Source organism: Pyxicephalus adspersus, chromosome 1, assembly GCF_032062135.1.
Source record: "Pyxicephalus adspersus chromosome 1, UCB_Pads_2.0, whole genome shotgun sequence".
Classification (NCBI taxonomy): Eukaryota; Metazoa; Chordata; class Amphibia; order Anura; family Pyxicephalidae; genus Pyxicephalus; species Pyxicephalus adspersus.
This window is the reverse complement of record NC_092858.1, coordinates 67,504,312-67,524,730: the sequence shown is the minus strand read 5'-3', so window position 1 is coordinate 67,524,730 and position 20,419 is coordinate 67,504,312. Positions and strand designations below refer to the sequence as shown.

Genomic DNA, 20,419 nt, shown 5'->3' with positions numbered 1-20,419 from the left:
AATATTATGTTGAAATTTCCATTTCGGATTCAGCTTCAGACAGGTGGTTTCACATTCTCATCATTTTTTGATGCAACATTCACATGCGACTTGATGACTGCAGTAGCCTGGACAAAGTGTACAATTGTACAATATTTCCTTTACTTAACTTTCCTTGCATGATCTGAGCTTGACTATTTGACATAAATTGTCATTTTGACCCTTGCATAAGATCATATTTAGTCTGCTATAATTATTATTATAAAAAAAATTGCAAACAATTATTATTTACCCATATTGTTTCCCACTCTTTTGAGTTGCAGCAAAATGTCAGGATGATCTGTTCATAGGCAAGTACAAGTATCAAATTCTTCTTTTCGGGACAACCTTCATTACAAGTTTTTAAAAGGTTACCAAAAAGCTTCATGCAGACACTGGCTGTGCATTTGGTTTCAGTAGATTCCCTTTTTCTTTTACTCAGAGAAGAGCTATGGATAAATGTATAAAGGGCTTGAATGAATATTGTTTCAAGATAAGGAACTATAATTCCCATTTTACTAATTTTACCTTCAAACTTGGTGATTGTACTGAAACAATGATTGTACTGAAGTATTTCACGTAGGAAAGCAGAATGTGTCTAGGCGTTTATTTTGAATGAAACAAATGACTCCACCAGTGCATGACTTAATCATTGCTTGAAGGCAGGAAGCAGCTACCAAGATAATGTTTTAAAAAGCATTTAAATATACATAAAAGCCTTACTTAGTCACATGGTTGCATTTTAGCCAGCTGTATTTTAAGATAAATTAGCTGCATTTAATTTTACTGACAATTTGCCACATATTTTGGATCACAAACTGCTATGGAGTATTGGCATGGATAAATGTGCATTGAAATCTAAATTTATGAGATCTACAATCTATTGTATTTGAAATGATATATACTACACAGAATGAATTATCCTTTTTTCTCTTTTATTTCTATGCACAGTTATCTCAGGTTAAGCATTATATTATAAAATGCATGCCTGCTACACTGAATAAACAGGATTTAATATATAAAAACCAAATACACAGCAATCATGTCTTAGAGATATCTTATGAATAAGTAATGAAAATAAAGAACAATTCTAGGCAAAAAGTGAATCAAACAATGGGCTACTATTAGAATAAAAAAATAGAATGAAAAGTACAGTTTTTGAGGCAAATGATTTAAATTGTATTCATAATAAAATCTGATAGCACATTTTACAAATTCAAGCAGTTTGGTATGACCTAAGACTTGGGTCTTGGTCATTACCAATCTGGCCACATACGGGCACTAGACATTAGACTTCTAACCAGAATCTACAAATACTTGGTAATTATCTTGTCTACCTAAGTCGATTACCCGACGCATTTCACCCAGTCTGGGCTTCTTCAGGGGTAGTATACGTATAACGAGGATGTACAGAATTTCATTTTTAGTATCTATTTGTATAGCAAATACATTCAGTAAGTGCATCCAATGAACAGTATTGGTGAATACATTGTCAAGTAGTATATAAGTAATATGTCATAAAATAATAAATACAAACATTTAGGACACAATAACTGAAGATTTAGTATATATAAATATATATGTATACAACAGTGATATATGAACTAAATATTATCTGTACGAAGAAGTGCATATCAATAAAATAACTAGAAATGGTCAGTGTCAACCCATTAATTGAGTCTCAGTAAATCTTCATTGTAATATTAGATTGTTTGCAGTTTTTAGGGCCTTTTCTCATCCCAGGTTGGGGTGGTATTATGGTATAGTTTCAGTAGTTAGTTGGTGAATTATATTTAAATTATACTATATTGAACTACTAGTGTGGTAATCTAAAGGGATAAATTTCTTTTTTTTAGTTTAAAAAAAATTGTGGCATACAAAGGGGAGGGGGGGGGGAGAAACAGAGTAATCACTTACATATTACTTAGTAGAAAATCGAGTGTGGTTTTGGACCAAACATGAAACGCGCCAGGATGGTCCTATATGAAGGAAAGTTTTCAATCCTATGAATAGGTAGTATACAGAGACCAACCCTGGGGGTGACCTGTGGTAGGTAGGTAAAAATTGCACAAATAGTTGATTATCGTTTGTAAAAATTAATATAGAAATAGGGCGGAAAGTAGAAGTCTAAATGGTTGTTCTTAAAAGTGAAAATTAAAGAAATTGTTATCAATTTTACCTTAGGCAGGGTTCTCGTCCAGAAGACACAAAGATAACGCCAGTGCGGGCTTTGTGACCGTGCTTTGTTATGTACGAATGGCAGGGGGGGTCCCAGAGGTGTCCTCCATATTGCTGTCCAGCAAAACATTACAACTGTTCTGAAGTCAAAAATCTGCATAGGAGAAAACAATGTGTAGGTGTGATTTGAAAACAGGTCTTCTGTATCAAGAGTTTCACGTTTCCATATTATCAACAAAAGAGACTGCAGTAAATCAGTACATGGCTCTATGTTTGGATGAAAACTACAGTACCTAGTTGGTAGGCTATGCAGCTCTATGCACTTCCCCCTTCCCCCCTAAGCTGCTAGGAATTATATAACCCCTACCTGCATGTGTGCCATTTACTTTTTTCTGGCCAAATAATGACTAAAGATTCAAAACCCGAAAGAATACCAGATGAAGATGAGGGCACCTATTCCAGGTAAGGCCATAGAACAATAAGAATTAAGAATAATTAAACAATTTAAATAGGACTGGTATTTTCCTGTTGCTTCTACATTCAAAAACATTTTTAATTTAATAAAGCCAAAATCCAATAAATAAATAAAAAGCTCCATTAAGGTACCCCCTCCCTATATATACTCCCTCCCCTCCTTGTATATGAATGGTCTAATGCAGTAATTTTCAATCTTTTCACCACTAAGGAACCCTTTAAATAGTTTTCAGGTTTTGAGGAACCTCTGCTAAATACATAGGATGCCAATAGAAAATATGCACCTTACAGTAGTGGCTAGAATGCCTTAAAGATAGATTTAGGAGCATGTGTGTCACACTATTGAATCTGCAAAGTGCTATTGGCCACACAAATATTAGGTCACCATCATATGGGAAGTCAAGCAGCCAAAGTTTATTGAACCCCTAGCAACCTCTGGAGGAACCCTAGGATTTCAAGGACTTCTAGTTGAGAATGACTGGTCAAATATTTATGTCGCCTGTTTTTTTGATTGCTCCCAGTTTTGAGACTTTGTGTCATTGACCAAGAAGAAGCATGCAGCATGTCAAAGTGAAGTCATAAATCCTCATTTACATTCTGAGTCAGACTCAGAAAGCATTGCAAAATTTTTATAGCAGGGCAGTAAGGTAGTCATAAGCATGTAGTAAGACTTTTCATATTATGTTTTAAACTTGTATTTTCACACTCCTCTAAAATATTTGTCTAGTTTTCCACTTAATATGTTCCTGTGCAAGATAATCCGATGTTTCATTCTATATCTTAAGAACATCTTAACAGCATGTTTTCATATTCTTGTTTATTATTTCTGTATTTTTGTACTCTGTGGTAGCATTTCATTTTAGTAAGAAAAATGTAAAATTGAAAGCTAATTTCAAGTTTAAGTATTTTGAGATAAATATTTTGCTGTTTGGCACTGGCCGTGAACAGTCCATTACCTCATTATGATTCATGAAAGATGTGCTTGTTTTCACTCAACATGTACAATACTGAACTTCTGTAAATGTTACCACTATGACGAGAAAGGATTGTTTTGGATAATTTAAGTGCATGTAAAGGCAAACCAATATTTTTATAGTGTGGATAGAATAGAAAAGGGTTTGACCCTTTCTCAGATCTATATTTTGTGTCCTTGCTGTGGATATTCATCATCTTTAGTTTGTCGTGGTGACCATTGTCATTAAGATAGAAAATAAGGAAAAAATTCAGCATTTTCAGATGTAATTGAAGCAGAGAGTGAGGGGAAAATACTCCAATAGCAAGATTTGTTCTAAGGAAAATGCTCTGGAATTAAATGTTTGTTTACTTAGGAGAGATGTACTACCGTTTTCTCTCCGATGTAAAGGGAAATCTCCCTACTAGGATGCAGACAGCTAGACGAACCTAATACAAAACTACAAACTAATTTAGGCCAGACATATACTTTAATGTATAATACTCCAAGATGTATATTGATCTTGGATAGATAAATGAATTATTTTTCATAGTATTTGCAGGAAAATGTGCGGAAAATTGGGTAACCTATATCAAATATGTGTTTTTCTTCAACAGGAATACCAAATAGACATATTTTTTGCCCAAACATGGACTGATAATCGTCTCAGGTTTAATAGCACCATGAAGATTTTAACCCTAAACAGCAATATGGTTGGATTAATTTGGATTCCAGACACTATTTTTCGGAATTCTAAAACTGCAGAAGCTCATTGGATTACAACTCCCAATCAACTTCTTCGAATATGGAATGATGGCAAAATTTTGTATACATTAAGGTATGTCAGTGTATTTTGCTATGTATTACACTTCTTTCAATCATCACCTAATCAGTCTTTTTCTGCAATCCAGTTTTGAAAAGTTGTTTAAAAAAATGGCAGACATTATACTTTTTATATAGTGTAGCATATAGAATATACATCACAGTAGAATATCACACATCACATAGAATATCACACAGAATTGCATATACCGTGGGGTTATAATAAAAACCGTTTTTTTAACCAAATAGGGTAAAAAAATATTTTCAGATTCTTTAGGTCTACATTTTAGGCATTGTACTAGATGTAGTAGAAGTAGAAAAGTAGTAGTAGAAAAACTGATTACTAGATAAACTAGAAAAAATATTACCTTTTTTACACTGTCAAAAAAGTCACATTAGGATCAATAGAACAAGAAATAGCTATGGCTAAAAACAGTAATGCTTTTTTGGTGCACCAGTGCTGTTCTTTCTGGTATTGTACCACCCTATATTGTTCCAGGCCAGCCAGACTGATCTTACCCGTTGTTCCGAACTACCCGAACTATGAAAACTCAGAATAGACTATTGCCCAATTATCTTCTGAAAAAGATACTAAACTAAGAACAAGTTTGAGATTTGTAGATCATTATTTGTTAGTCACAGGGATTTATGTACAGGAGCTTAAATGTATTGAATATCCCACAGCTATAGGAATATACTTTTAGCAAGAGGAATATACTTGCCTTGGATAGAAAAGACTTGAAATGAAAATAAGGAAAAATACAATAAAGACATGGTCGGGAATACAGATAACCATAAGAAACAAAAATAAAATATTGATCACAAACCATACAAAGTTATAGATTTATTAAAACAGATGTAAGCCTTGTCCAAGAATTTTGCATCCATTAAACAAAAAAAAATGTAATTATGAAAATGCATTGACATTACTTGCCTACAGTTAAAGTGCATATAAAGCCAAAACTTTTTTTTTGTAGCTGGTTGCAACTCAAGTTGATTGTAAGTCAAGACTATTGACTTCAGAACCTTCCAAAGCAACCCTTACCTACCTATAATCAAAAAGGGTTGTATAATATGTGTAATTTACCAGAAACACTATAAATGTTCCTACTGTACTCACCAAAAAAATCATAAAATGTGCCTAGCGTACCAGAAACAACAAATTCATACCATACTCACCATTTAATTTGTCATCTTTAGCTTGCAGGAAGGGAGGAGGGGGAGGATGAAATGAAGGGTGCCTATTGTTTGGATGGAAAGACCCCTTCCATAGGAACATCAGGAATCTGGCTCTCCACTAAGACCTGCTTCTGGCTCACTAGGTCTCAACCTTTTCAGAAATAAAAACTGGTCTAAGGCTGTCTTTTTCTGGCTTTTTCTCTGTCTGGTTGCGCCACCTCTACAAATGTTTGTAGATCTGTCCATTATCAGGTTTTCCTTCAGAAAAGGAAATTTGCTGCACTGATTATTGATCCTCCCTGTCCGCTGAGTGTTCCTCCACCAAGGTCATCTTTTACAGAATCAGTTGCAGGCTCAGGCTCCTCTACAAAGCCTTCAAAGTCTCTAGGCCGTTCTTCCAGTATAAATCTCAGTGTCCTTAGAGAGACATTGCCGCAGGATTTCTCTATTAACCCTACACAGGAAAGGATGTTGTAATGTTGCTTCCAAACTTTGTAAGGTTTAAGTCTGTGGGAGGAACTCTGCTGTATGTCAAGGAAATTCTTCAGCCAACTCTAAGTCTTGTGGGTGAGCAGGAGAATTGTCCATGATGAGGAGAGTTTCTCAAATATCTTGAGAGTCCTCTAGATATTTGTTAACAGTAGGACAGAAAACTCTTGTTACCCAGGCTTTTTTATTAGCTCTCCACATAACCTCTAGCCTATTCTTCAGGACATTATGTCTCAGAGTAATAAACGAAGAGAGGCCTTATCTTGAAGTCACCACTTGCATTGGCACATAGCAATAAAGTTAGCCTCTCCTTCATATGCTTGTGGCCGGGCATTTCGTCTCTTCCTGAGCAATGTATGTTCCCTGGGCATTTTCTTCCAGAAAAGCACAGATTCATCTCACTTGATGAGAGCAAAAGCTTCACCATAGCTATGCTAAGAACCCTAGCTCTCACTTTTGAAACCACCCTTTAGTGGCAAGAAATGTTTCACCATTATCACTCATTGATGGTTTATCCTTTACAAGATCTGCATTTGTAGCCCTAGCTTTTTCACAAAGTAAAAAAATCAGATATCACCTGCCATCTGCCTTATGTTCATCCTCCCGGTTGGCTTAGTGGTTAGCCCTTTTGGCTTTGCAGTACTAAGGACTAAGTCACAGGTTTGTAACCCGCCCAGGATACTATCTGCAAGGCATTTGTATGTTCTCCCTGTGTCTGCGTGGTACACTGGTTTCCTCCCACATTCCAAAAACATGCACTTAGGTTAATTGACTTTCCCTCAAACATTAGATTAGACATGACATTTGATTTTGGGGGACAGTAAGTGATATGAAAATGGACTTTGTAAAGCACTGCATAATATGTCGGTGCTATATAAATACTGGCTATTAATAAAAGCCTTTCTACCTTGTCCTACTAATTTGGGTAACACTTTAGCAACACCAGCTTCCTTATACAAATTATTTCTTTGTAAGAAGGTTGGTGGACATCAACATGCTGTACAAATTTGCGAGATCTGTCACAGTAACGCCACTCTCATATTTCTGCACAATTTCCTTTCTTTTTGATTGTGATTGCTTTCTTTCTCCTTTCTTTACCTTCCTTCCTAATACTGTTGACTAGTCTTTTTGCCCTCTGACAGCCTTTGGGCACATCTCCTAAAGGTTCAGGTCCTCTTTAAATAGACAAACAGATAGCTATAAGTATATACACAATTAAAGACGACCTATCATCACACGTATCACTTTTCATAAAAGGGTGGATAAAAAAAAAAACAATGTGTTTCTTTTTAACCACTTTTTTTTTTAATTTGAAGTGGAGACCCCTTATCTTCTGTATTTACCTCCACAGGTAGGATTTTTCAGGGCTAATAATTTCCGAGGGGGGGGGGGGGGTTGTAATTCAAGTAAATCTGTCACTTTAGCTTATTTTTTTTTTACATTAAGCCTATTTTAAATTACATTTTTGCATTTTATATTTTATATCATCTATGGTTGACATAAAATATACTAGACAATCCATTTTAAAAGTATTTTAAAACGTGATTAATGATGCTCCCAGGTGAAGAGATAGAAAGAGAGAATTGGATTAAAATAGATATCTGTATTTGCATATTTGACTCCACTTTCAATTTTATTTGTTAGTAAGGGCAGATGGGTCCTCCTCATCATGGTTTACACTACATTTAGTCATTGCTACTTTTAGTTTTGTCATTGTGGCATTTTATTAAAAAGTGGTTTATTATATATGTAGGTTACATTTACATCTGAAAAGTGATCATTTTTCTTTCTCTAAGAGCAAGCATATCACTCTGTTCTGTAGGAATATTAAAACGGAAACATTTAGTCAGCTTCTAAATTTGATCATCAAGGTTATGTAGAATAAATGCTGAGCACATTCCCTCATGTACACAGTCATTAAAGATAGAATTTGAGAGCTTTTGCGTGATATACACTCAAGAAATAAGAAGTATTACCTTGTATGTAAACCAATTCAATTAACTTCTCTTACTGTATCTGCTTCCTTATGATCTGTTAAATGTACAACTGAAAGAACTCTTACATATGTTTATATAGTGTCAACTATGCATGTGGATCCTGCCATCCTTTCAAAAATCCAGGACTTGTTCATTCTGCAGTACTATCTCAATCACTTTTTTGAGCCCCAGCCAGTTGAGCTCTGTGGACTGCAGAACAATCCCTCTAAATCACAGACATGAGGGTACTGTGTATTCTATAGTCCCTTTTATTTACAGCATAATGAGTGAGCATTGTCATATTAGGTGAGAAATTGTGCTTTTGGCAGGAGCTCTATGGTTTTAGGTTTAGAGACATTTTAAGCATTTTTACATCACAGAAGAATAGTAGATTCAAAAAGGAAAGTAACCCAGTTGTTTAAAGAGAGTTCTCTCAAATTGCCCAGCCTGAAAAAATTGCAAAGACCGGTTGGGAGAGAGACAGAAAAGACAGGCTTTTGTAGGGCAACAACTTTTTTCTAAAAACTGAACTTTTTTTTAATCATACAAAAACTAAACAGAGTCCCCCTGCGCTAGACCTGGGCTAACACAGGCTCACTGTTCTAAAGATCATATATTAACTACAGTATATTAGAGCAATGTATGGTTACAGCAAAAACATGTTTCCCTTCCCGACACGTTTCGCTCACAGGGCTTCCTCGGGGGACTGGGAGACCTGGTAAGATTGCTGAAACTTTACATCGGATGGAAGAAGTGCCTAATGCCAGCTGATGCTCAAGTGTGCACTAAAAATAAAACCAAATAATGGTTTGGATGTTTTCAAACTGCCGCTGTGATTGTAAGAGAGAGTAGTTTGATGCCAGGTGGTATTTCAAACTGGGTAGTTTTTAGTAGTTATTGAAAAATCAGAGGTGTTTCTTTTGAGCTGTAAGGAAATAAGATGGTATATGTCCTTCCAAAACTCTAAATGGTTATCTGCCAGAAGAACCCCTATACATATTGGCAGGTACTTGGAAGCACAAGCTTTAACGTTCAGTTGGGTATAAAGCTTAGTTACACTTTAACTTTCTATAATCTAAATATTTCATAACTGATACATCAGAAACATCATATAGGATACAACCTATATATGCATTTATATGCACTACGGAAATAAAACATAGGGTAACATGGATAGGTGTGTAAACTTGGTTGCCTTCTATTAAAGCTAGATAATCAAAATAAAAAAAAAAACATAAAATATTGTCCAAATATAAGAACCACATGTACTCCTTTAGTTTTCTGCAGTTTGAGGACCAGCTGGTTCCTTGTCACAGCCTTTTTTTGTGTACAGAGTTTGAGCAAAGTACATTTAGATCTATTAAGGCTATTGAGAAATATATTTACATGACAGCATTTTTTTGCTTCAAACTGCAGTGAAAGAATCATGAATAAAAAAAATACCTAAAGTGTTTGGAAAATGCTACATATGTATCAAAGTTTCAAACATTTTATAGACTAGTGAATTTGCTTGATATTGGAGGCCTATAGTCTTACGTGCTAGAGAAGTCTATGACAATACTTTTAAATCCTTTTACTTCAGTTCTACACCCAAGTGATATTGCAGCACAGATGTTAACAGCAATTTAGTAACACATACAAGTTATGTCTTTCATGAGCATCCCTTTTATGCACTTACTATGTTTTTATAGAGGGCACAGTAATCTTAGTCATCTTTTTATTGTCGTAGTTAGGGTTGTGAACAATATCCGTCCTGGTACTTTCACATATTCCATCAAAGTATAACCTCTAAAAGGAACATTAAGCAAAGTCAACTAGGTTTATCGTTCTAGTAAGAAATGGTGACATTCAAAATACACAAGGCCACTTCAAATATAAACTCAACTAAACTTCTGTTAAAATGTATCCAAAATGAACACCTAGGAGTTTAACATGTGGTTCTCTAAAAAAAAATTAATGCAGCTATGTTTTGATAATGAACTTTTTCTTGTTTAATAAATGTGTAACCATTATAGAGAATAAAGGAAGGTATCCTATGAACTAACATCCCAAGTTTTTGTAGACAAGCCTCCAATGAAATGAAACTTATGATTAATGGACATTCCTCTACCAATGGGGTATTATTGCCTTTTTTTAGGGTACAAGTTTTCCACTTGCAAATTTAAATTACCAGTAATTGTAGAAAAGCAATTTTAAGATTGTTGAAGCTCTTAGAGCTGCTCATCTTTTCTCAGCATAATACAATCCTTAGCTATTAAGCAAGATGATCTCTTCATCTATCCAAAAACCCTATTTCTGAGCATAGTTCTAAATAGGAGAAGCCCCACATTTCCTAAGCAAAGTCACATGTTTTCCATAATATCCTGAATAGTGGAAAAAAATGTAGCTTATGTCTATTATATAGATCATCTTCATTTTTTCACAATGAATTTATTGTTGATTGACTGGCATTATTAAAGCAAAATAAAATAAAAATAAAAAAACGCACAGGCAACATAAATGGTCACTTTAATTTACAGTATTTTATCCAAACATTCCGAAATGATTTAAATTTGTAAACCTACAAATCTGTGTATGACCTCAAATAATAATATACCATTGAAAATAAAATCTTGCAGTGTAGCATATTTATGTAATACAATATATATTAAAAACATAGTCACATCATTATAATATGGATAATGAGTTTTTGTTTTGTTAAACTTTCTGAAGAAGTACTTATTGCCTTGAATAGGCTTTGTGGGGAAAGTCTGTAATATTCTTTCCATCTATTGCACATTTATTTAAGAGGGTAATAATAATGCTCTATTGAGCAGAGGAGGAATGGTTACAGATTAAACTTTTGGATCTTTTTTTATATATTACATGATATTGGGAATAAAACAAGCCAGCCTTTTTTACTCAACTAACATCAACTGAGCCATGTACAGTCATTTTTGTTGCCCAAAAAAAAACCATGAACATTGCAAATGATGATCTCCATTTGAAGATGCTAGCTGCATGGCGAATATCATGACCTGCTGGATTTAATACCATCAAAATGGCCTACCTAAAATAAATGTACAGTGAGAAATCTTGTTCTGGGGCAGTGGCACAGCATATTGGTGCTAAAGATTCATCATAACCAGATATCTAGTAATTGCAGGGTGAGATACTAGTAATTACATGTTAGAGAGTTTTGTGTAGTAAATGTTTCCTTTAAAAGTTCACAATAAAGTGATTACCTGATTCTCACAATACTTTTTCATTGTAAACATTTCCACTGGCTTCCAATGATAAATTTAATGACCCACTTTTCAAAAAATGCTACAGTTCCCCCTAAATTATGCCCAGTTAGCCCCAGCCTCTTGTTTTAGGTCAGTCAATTAGTGGTTAGTGAAGACATATTCAGTAAAAATATAAAAAAGTAATTTGTAATAAATAATGTTTGAAGAATAAATGAAGAAACAAGAACCAAAATGTGTTTTAACTAAAGTACTAGTAAAAACTAGTTTGAAGTGAACCTTGACTGAGTGGTAAGGCTAGTGCTATTTCTATCACTATTCTCCTTGCTAGGGATCTGATATGAGAAAGCAAAGCTTTGGCTCTACCAAGAATGCAACCACACAGGGACCCAATGCACAAAAAGACATTACTAGTCCTTTACCATCTGTGTCCTTGGGAACAGTGTCCAGAGTTCAGTTTCCCTTTAAATATGATCTAAAAAGAATACAGGTTAAACAGACACATCATAAAAAGTTACAATTGTCACTAGTGTACTTGCCTAAACACAAGTACACTAGTGACAATAGTACACAAGCACAAGTATACTGCCTTATGTCATGATATCTGACATTTTTTTTTTTCTGTGAATTTGTTTGTTTTGTTTCTTTTTTATTGCTCATTAAGGTTAGGGTATCTGCTAAGACCTAGAGGGCCAAAAAATGGTAGAGTATGATGATAGCCAGGATTGAAATAAAAACCTTACCATGTTTCCAAAATTTTATAAAATAGTAAACAAGTTAATCCAAGTAAATCTCATGTATATGTTTGAATGTCAAGGTAGATGGCATATTTGACAACAAACAAGTTTATCCTAAAAGGAATGTAGAGGCATAATAAGCCCTAATTAACTCTGCAGGTTTTAAAGAACTTCTAACCATACTCCCACATAAACAGCCCTCTTGTAAATGCTATGTTCTGCAATTTTACAATCAACATTGGTTAAGACTGGAAAATATGACCCATAGATGACCTGCTTGGAGACAAATGTTCGTCATTTCCACTGTAATAGAGTTACTTCCATAACAAGTGTTTTTTGCACAGGAGTTGAAAATAAACATCAGTTAGACACCGAACACGATTATACCACAAGGTTAAAATACATTACTTCTCCTAACAGAATGATACATTCTAATTCTACAAATTTTGGTCTCTATTAAATCATTTGGTTTATTCAGAATTGCAGCAAAGATTGGTGAGAATATTGTGTGATTCTGTTAGAACACAAGGTCATGGTTACCTTGTTTGTATGTGTGAGGGGTCAATGGCTGAGTTGACTTATCTCATTGAGGTCTACTCTCAGTGTGCTGGTTCTTAAATTGTTGTCGGCTGTAAAAATGTATGTGCATGGTGAGACAGAAGGGGTGTCCATAGAAGTAGGTTTTAAATTGCTTTTTTTATATGACATTGAACATTCAATGTTTTCTTTGTTAGTCTGTTCCATTAATAGCACAAGAAGAAAAGTGTTGAATGTTGTCGTTTCTAAAACAGTTAGTTCTGAATAAGTATGCTACTCAGCATTATTATCATGAAGATGAACCAAACATCAGTTGTACCTTTAGAAAAATGGCAGCTACTATTGTAAAAACAATTGTTATTGTGCCTATATGCTATGTAGCAATCAGTAAGAATTTAGAAATATATTTTTTTCTATATAAATATATATTTATGTATTTTTTTTTAAGTGGCTACCATTTTTTTTGCCATGTAATAATTGTGCGGGTTTTACAGGAAGGAATCTGCTTCCATGATTTAACCAGTTCAAAAGCAAAGAGCTGTTTTGTCATTTAGCATGAAATAAAGGATGATGTGAACAGATATATAAGACTTGGTTTACTAATGTGAGAAAAAGAGGAGTAAACTGAGACACTATGGGTGGCTTACTAAAGGTGTTTAGGCTGTTCACTTAGCAAAGTAGATTATTATTCTGCATAGGATAGTGTATATTGGGTAATAACAATTTTTTGATTTAACCATCCATTCATGTTCAAACTAAAACTCTGTGCAAAAAGTACTTAATTAGGTACAAAAAATGTAAACGGCACAATTTCACAAGTAATTCACTAAATTGTCACTTGCAAAGTTAGAATTTGCCTTGCTTAGTAAACAACCTAAAGTGTTTTAATTAATAAAATTGTATGAGTACCTATGTTTACTTAATCATCTAAAATCAAGAAGTAGAAGATCTATTATTTTAAATTTTGCTGCACATGATTGGATTTTTAAAATGAGCACAGATTCACTCCACTTCTTCAAACTTCACCTTGCTCTACATTTTGGTGTATCATTTTAAGAGTGTCAGGTACACAGAAAGTGGCTTTCCTTTGGAAGCAACATACATAAAAGTAGTTTCATTTTTTCCTTTTCATTTCAAATGAATAACATTTTTAATTAGGCTGTGCTAATTTACAAATTAAACACTTCTTGAATATTTTTATAGTGTTCTTTTTCTTATAGCTTATACTAGAGATAATTAGACCACAAATGGACAAATTATATTTTTTTCTGTGAATACTACCCGTGCATTGTAAACATTACCAAACTGTGTTATAATTTGTCACGGATTGACCCATTCACTGCAATATTATACAGACTACATTTAATGTCTTTAAATATCATTGGAGACATGGATAACCAGTTTACTATACAATCCACAACAACTGCATTGAAATCCATTTCTAACCCCTATCTTCCCTCCTTTTTTCGGGGCTGATGGTTTTGTCTAGATCTTGGTCATGTTTTGTATTAGAAACATGCTTTCCTGTCAATACAAACAGACCAGATAGAATATGATATCTGCAGGGTATATGCATAGCATTTCAATACAATGCTACATGTATGCATATGTGTCCCAACAAATGTAAATGATTCATTTCAGTATTACAAATCATTACAAATCTGTTGCTGAATTTTTAGGTTCATTGGTAAAAAATAGAAATAGCTGTGGAACAGCTACTTTACACCTAAACCTAACGGATGAATTAACTGCAGAAGACACATTATTTTGTTTACACATTTTATGCTTTAAAAATGTATCACATGATTTTAAATATAACTTCTTTATGATTTTAAAGAAGTGCTAAAATTTTATTCTATCGGGTTTTATACAAAAAAGTGTGAAAAATTAAAGATGAAGCCATGAAAAACAACTTCATCATTTTGTGTGATTCTAATAAACATCAGGTTTTGTACATTTCTTTTCTTTTTCCACTTAAACTGCTTAAACATTATAAGCAGAAGACGATGATTGTTGATTATTTTTATTATTGTCATTTTACTGCATTTGCTCATTGCATTAGCAAGTAAAAAACTTTCTCATTAGTTATATCTTATTCCATTGATGCTTGATTGTCTTTTTCTAGGCTTACCATCAATGCTGAATGTCAACTTCAGCTGCACAACTTTCCTATGGATGAACATTCCTGCCCACTCATATTCTCCAGCTGTAAGTATTCAGTTTGTGTCAGATCGATGTTCCCTGGTTGAGAGATTTTATGCAATGTATCATTTGATATGGATGCCTTGTTTCTAAAGTACAACATTTGTGCAGTGCTTGCAATAAATTGTGAGCTCTTCGTGCTTCTTGCTTGTATATTCATGTGTACTATGATCTGTTTGACATTGCAGTCAGTTCGCATTTTAGATGTTTGGCTTTTTCTGGTTTTGTTTGATATCTGCAGATTTTCACTCAAGACCCCCACAATTAAATAGCTCTGTGTAACTTTGCAACAGTGTTTTTCTATATAATTATTTAAATATAAGTAGGTAATGACTCATCTAACAACTTATATGATCAGGCATACCAATTAGGTTCAGTCAACAAGAAAAAAATGTAATTTAGAAAAAGAAAAAGCTCAGAACGAAATATTAGATTCTTTCATGTTAAATTAATGTTGATAGAAATAATTTAAAGAAATAATGGTCAAAAAAAATTGATATATTGAATTAATTAGAGAGGTGTGCTCGAAATCTGTGGTAAAATGTATTATTATTGCTCATAATATGATACAATATTTGTTTTAGTTATCCTCATATAAAAAATCATTTATTTTTCATGTATGATATACATGACATCTGTAAATGTAGAATAATTTAAAGTATGAATATAAATACTAAACTTATTACCATGTAACACATGATCAGCCTCAGCTGAAGAGTAAAATATTGGAAAGGTGGACTCAAGGAATGGCTACAAGGTATGTAGAGTTGTTCAGTATCTAAAGGGTCCATTTTACCTTAAGTGCACCATCTACAAAGCAGAATGCTGCCACATTTAAAGCTTTCTAACTCTCTTGAAAGCCAGTGTACATTAAAGAAAAGAATGCGCACAGACAAGTATGTTTTATTGCAGAAGAGACGTCACCTGTGCTCTGTAATAAAGAACCTGACTGCTCATTTTTTAATTTAAATTTAGCCCTGCTTTAAGATTGTCTGTTAGACCCACAATCCACTGTAGTTTTATCCAGGCACTGTTGATGTTGAACTCTGCAGTTAAAAAGATGGAGAACAAGAAAAGGTCATAACCAAGCAGCACAAACAGAAAAAATATATGTAATCCAGATTATTTATTGGTCTTCTGGCCAGCCCTAATCTTCTCTGGGAGTGGCAGTATACAGTCCTGATCTACAGCTCCCGTTTATTGATCCATAAGTACCTTTTAGATCAAGTAGTAGTCTAAGTCCAAGTTGGGGTGGTGACTTCTACCTAGGGGGAGGATCCATGACAACGTGAAACCCCAGGAAGTGGGTTAGAAGATTCTAGTTGTCATTAAACCTGGAAGACTGGCTGTATCTAGTGAAGAAATAGAACTACTCACAGTTATTGTCCCACTTACATTTCTGACATGGTTAAAAAATACTCCCCCTGCCGCCCTCTCTGCTCCTCCAATGACCTACTAATGACTTCCTCACTCATAACCTCATCACACGCACGGTTACAAGACTTCTCTAGAGCTGCTCCAACTCTCTGGAATGGTCTTCCTCGTCCTATTCGGCTTGCTCCTACTTTCTGCTCATTTAAAAGAGCGCTCAAAACCCATTTTTTCAAACTTGCCTACCCGTCTTCTTCTGTCTGCTAAACCCTCACTACTTCCCACCACTACATATTGCCCATCCTATTGTGTGTGAAATTCCCCCACCTACTAGATTGTAAGCTCTTCGGGGCAGGGTCCTCTCCTCCTGTATCACTGTCTGTATTAGTCTGTCATTTGCAATCCCTATTTAATTTACAGCGCTGCATAAAATGTTGGCGCTATATAAATCCTGTTTAATAAAAATAATAATAATAACTACTCCATGCCGATCACTCAGGTTTAATGGTGGGAATTGCAGCAAACGGTACACATTTTTTTCAATTATTATCATTTTAATATATCTATCTTTTGAATTTCTACATGCATAACTAAAATTTTTATATAATAGGTAACTAAATAGAATAAATTTATATATATATAATATGAACTAATAAAACAATACTGCTTTTCTGATCATGCCAGTTTAATGCATATTAAGAGATGTATACTCAAAAGTATCTGCTATTTGTGCCTAGTATGTTTGGACAAGGTTTTCTTGCTCTAACTAACTTAAAGTGTGAATATTTAGAAGAAAGCATTGACAATGTTGCTTAAAGGGTAGAGAAGTTATCCAAATGCAGAAAAACAATGTCTTTTCATAAAACAATATCGTATCATACTGTATGTAATGTGTTGGAAAATGGTATTGAAAAATTAATGGCATTTAGCCTCTTAGTATAATAATAACCCACCAATTCAATTTATTTAATTTTATAATTCAATAATAAGGAATGGCATCATAAATGACAAACATTATTTTTAGATAAAATATTGCTTTCATATTATAGCATAATATCAAATGCCAAGAGGAGTTACATACTGATCAAATCAAGCTGAGCTTAAAAATATTCCTCATCTATCAAACATATAGCCTTTGGCAGAGAGATAATACAGATGCAGCTTTTGAAAGCTGCCTAAATGTAAATGTGCCTGGAAAAAAGGGAACAATGTTACATTGAAAAAAAAAAGTAAAACAAGAAAATAAAAATTAAAAAAAGTATATTAAATATAATTCAGAGAACTTTATATATTTATAGGAGTAAATGTATTAAACTGTGAACCAGAAATGAAGTATTCACTGCATGTTAAAAATGTTCAGTGAAATTGTGGTTCACTGCTTCATAAATACATTATATAGTGTGTTTGATAATGTTTCAAATGACGATCAGGTGCAGGGAGAGTACTAGGAATATACTATGTTAAAATGTGAAAGTTTTCTGCTCAAAAGTATCTATTATTCTCTAAATGGTCATGGTATGTCAGTGAAAAGAACAATTATGCATGCTGGTTTAAAAAATACAGTAGGTCAAGGCAAAGAACAAGAATAATATGAAAAATACAGTAACCCAGAGCAACTGGTTAGGTTTCACATTACCGTATGATTGCTACAGGGTACTTCATATTTTATGCTTTTTTTTTTTGCTCTTTGCCTCATATGAATTTCTCGATTCTATGTCAAAACACTTGACCAGGGTAGCTCGGACCTTCTAGCCCATCCCTTATAAACACCATTGTCATAACTACCTCCTCCTACCCCACGTTGCATACTAGCCCAGCCCCCTCTAGCAACACTACCTTTTTCTTAACCCCTTACAAGCTCTGGGCTAGGCCTAGCACCCGGTCATGTAGGCCCTGCGCCTAATTCTTACAGCTACGGGCCTCTCTGGAGAGGACCACTAGGAAAAATCCTATGCTGAGCTACAGATCAAATAGAATCTAATATAGAAGAACATCAACAACATAACATCTTACAAAAAGTTTTTTATTAGCCTTTTTTGAAAAGGCATAATCACAATGGTGATAATCACAAAGTATGTCAATATGACTAAGCATAGACTAAACAGTACTAAGCAATCAATCAAAATAGACCGAGTATACCAGTAGATCTATAAAATGACATGAAAAAAACAATGGTCTCACGAAACAAATCAGCATAAATAATAAAAATTACGTCTTCATCACCAGGGAAAAAAGAAAGCAGAAGTGGGTTAAAGTGGAAAGGAAAACAAAAAAGTAAAAGCAAGAAAGATAACTAGGTAAATCTAAAGATAATAACACAAAGAGTTAATATCCAACTAAATATAAATACACATTTTTTACATAAAATGGTAGCGAATGGGAGTGAGCTCAAAAAGAAATTGAGAAAATGCAGTATGAAGAGGTAGAATATAGGTGCCAAAGGGCAAGGATTATTCTGAACCTCCTAAGGCTCTGGTGTGATACCATAGTGAGTTCCGAAAAAGGCCTTAATGATTATGTTTGATTGAGATTCCGAGTGGGTGTTATGTAGGAAAGCCATCCAAATGCAGAACAAATGGGGCGTGTGCTTCTTGATATGTCGGCTGTCAATAGGCAGTTATGCCAGGGATGTTCTAGCTTAGTAGGGGGACGGGGATTTCAAATTTAGACAAGTAATAGGGAGGGGATTCTGAACTGTCCAGTGTTGTGGAGGCATGAAAAAGGGCAACTTAGGGAATAACTAGTGGAGAACATGCTGTAATCTGTGACATTAAGGTATAAGAAGAAATTCCAAAATGTCTATATTTTTGGGCAGGACAACAGTGCGTGTTCTTAAATGCTAAATGGGAAACCACATTTAAGGCAAGACCTGGTAAATCTTGAAAATGGGGAGGGTCAAAAAGCATAATAGTTTCCATGGCTAATTAGCACTAACGATTTTACTGCTAAAATGCTTCAACTTGATTGTAGCAGACTGATTATATTTTTAGACTCCACTCCAGTCTAGATGTTCTGACATTCCCAGAACTCAAGGTCTGCATTTAATGATAAAAAGTAGAAATGTTATTGTCATGAATAAAAAAATAATATTTACAGGTTTGCTGTTCATTTATGGATTAAATAATTACATACCTTGTTAAGCCAGGCTGATTTTTTTCACTCTGTTTACTCATCTAAAACTGAAAAACAGTTAGGCTTTGAAGGCTCTAAGGCTTTAGTTAATAAAACCAATCGATATTAGGATAAGAAAGATATTCATACTTTGCTTCCCTGAAGCCTATAAACATAGCTGATATTTCATGGGGAATGATAGAAAGGGGCAAACCTGACCATCCCTATTCTGATCTTGCAACAATGCCCAGGTTCAGGCATCTGAATACACCTTTGCTCATACTTTCAAATATTAATTACAAGGTCTGCTGTAGCAAACAGTTCAGTTTGCCTATTTCCTCCAGTCTATGTTATTTGTTAGTTTTCCACTTCCTAGAGCTTTGCATTCAAAGCCAAAAATGTAATGTATATCAGTATCCATTGTCTGGATGTGGTGACTGCATTTGTTTTCCTTTTCAGGCTGCTATACTTACAAAAAATGTACTTAGTCTGTACAAAAAACTAAAGAACTAATGCAGCCACCGCATCAAAGGACTAGCAAGATGCAATGTATTAAAGTGGAACTTTAGTTCCAAACTAATAAATTGGGAGAAGACATTTTTAGAAGGGACAGGCAGCATATCTTCTCCAATAAAACATACTTACCTGCCTGTTTGCAATCATTCTTAGAAAGGTGTCCTGCCATCTCTCATGAACTCCCATGCCCATGCATCATTCTGGCCTGACCACTCAAGATGTACAAAGATCTGAAACCTGAAAATGGGGGAAGGTGCCAATGATCACCTGTCCATTCTGCTGAAAAAAACTGCCTTCTCACAAATTTTAGTTTCAGAGTTTAGTTCTGCTTTAAATATTTGCTTTTGGCCTGAACACACACATTTTTGTCCAACTTGTGAAAAAGTTTGTTGTGTCATTTCCTAAACTTTGTGTTTTTACTTACTACTAAAAGAAAACAGATTCTGTTTTGTATTTTAAATGATATTAAATGTTTGTAACTTCATGCATATTCATCAATTGTTAATGAAAACAAGTAAATTCTCTTTTTCTTGTAGAATTAAACAGATTTAGTTGTATGACAAATGTACAGCATATCTAGATTGTATTGTCAGTGTAATTTTCCATATGCCTTGGGAACTTTCTCTACAATTG

At 34.2% G+C, this 20,419-nt stretch overlaps 1 protein-coding gene across 1 annotated transcript in view; it reads left to right on the top strand.

The window, feature by feature from the left end:
* Positions 1-20,419, top strand: part of GABRG3 (gamma-aminobutyric acid type A receptor subunit gamma3) — a 253,015-nt gene that overhangs the window by 155,852 nt on the left and 76,744 nt on the right. The window contains exons 4-5 of the mRNA XM_072412880.1: positions 4,240-4,460; positions 14,712-14,794. Coding sequence (XP_072268981.1) covers positions 4,240-4,460; positions 14,712-14,794 — 304 coding nt within the window. The remainder of the gene's footprint in view (positions 1-4,239; positions 4,461-14,711; positions 14,795-20,419) is intronic.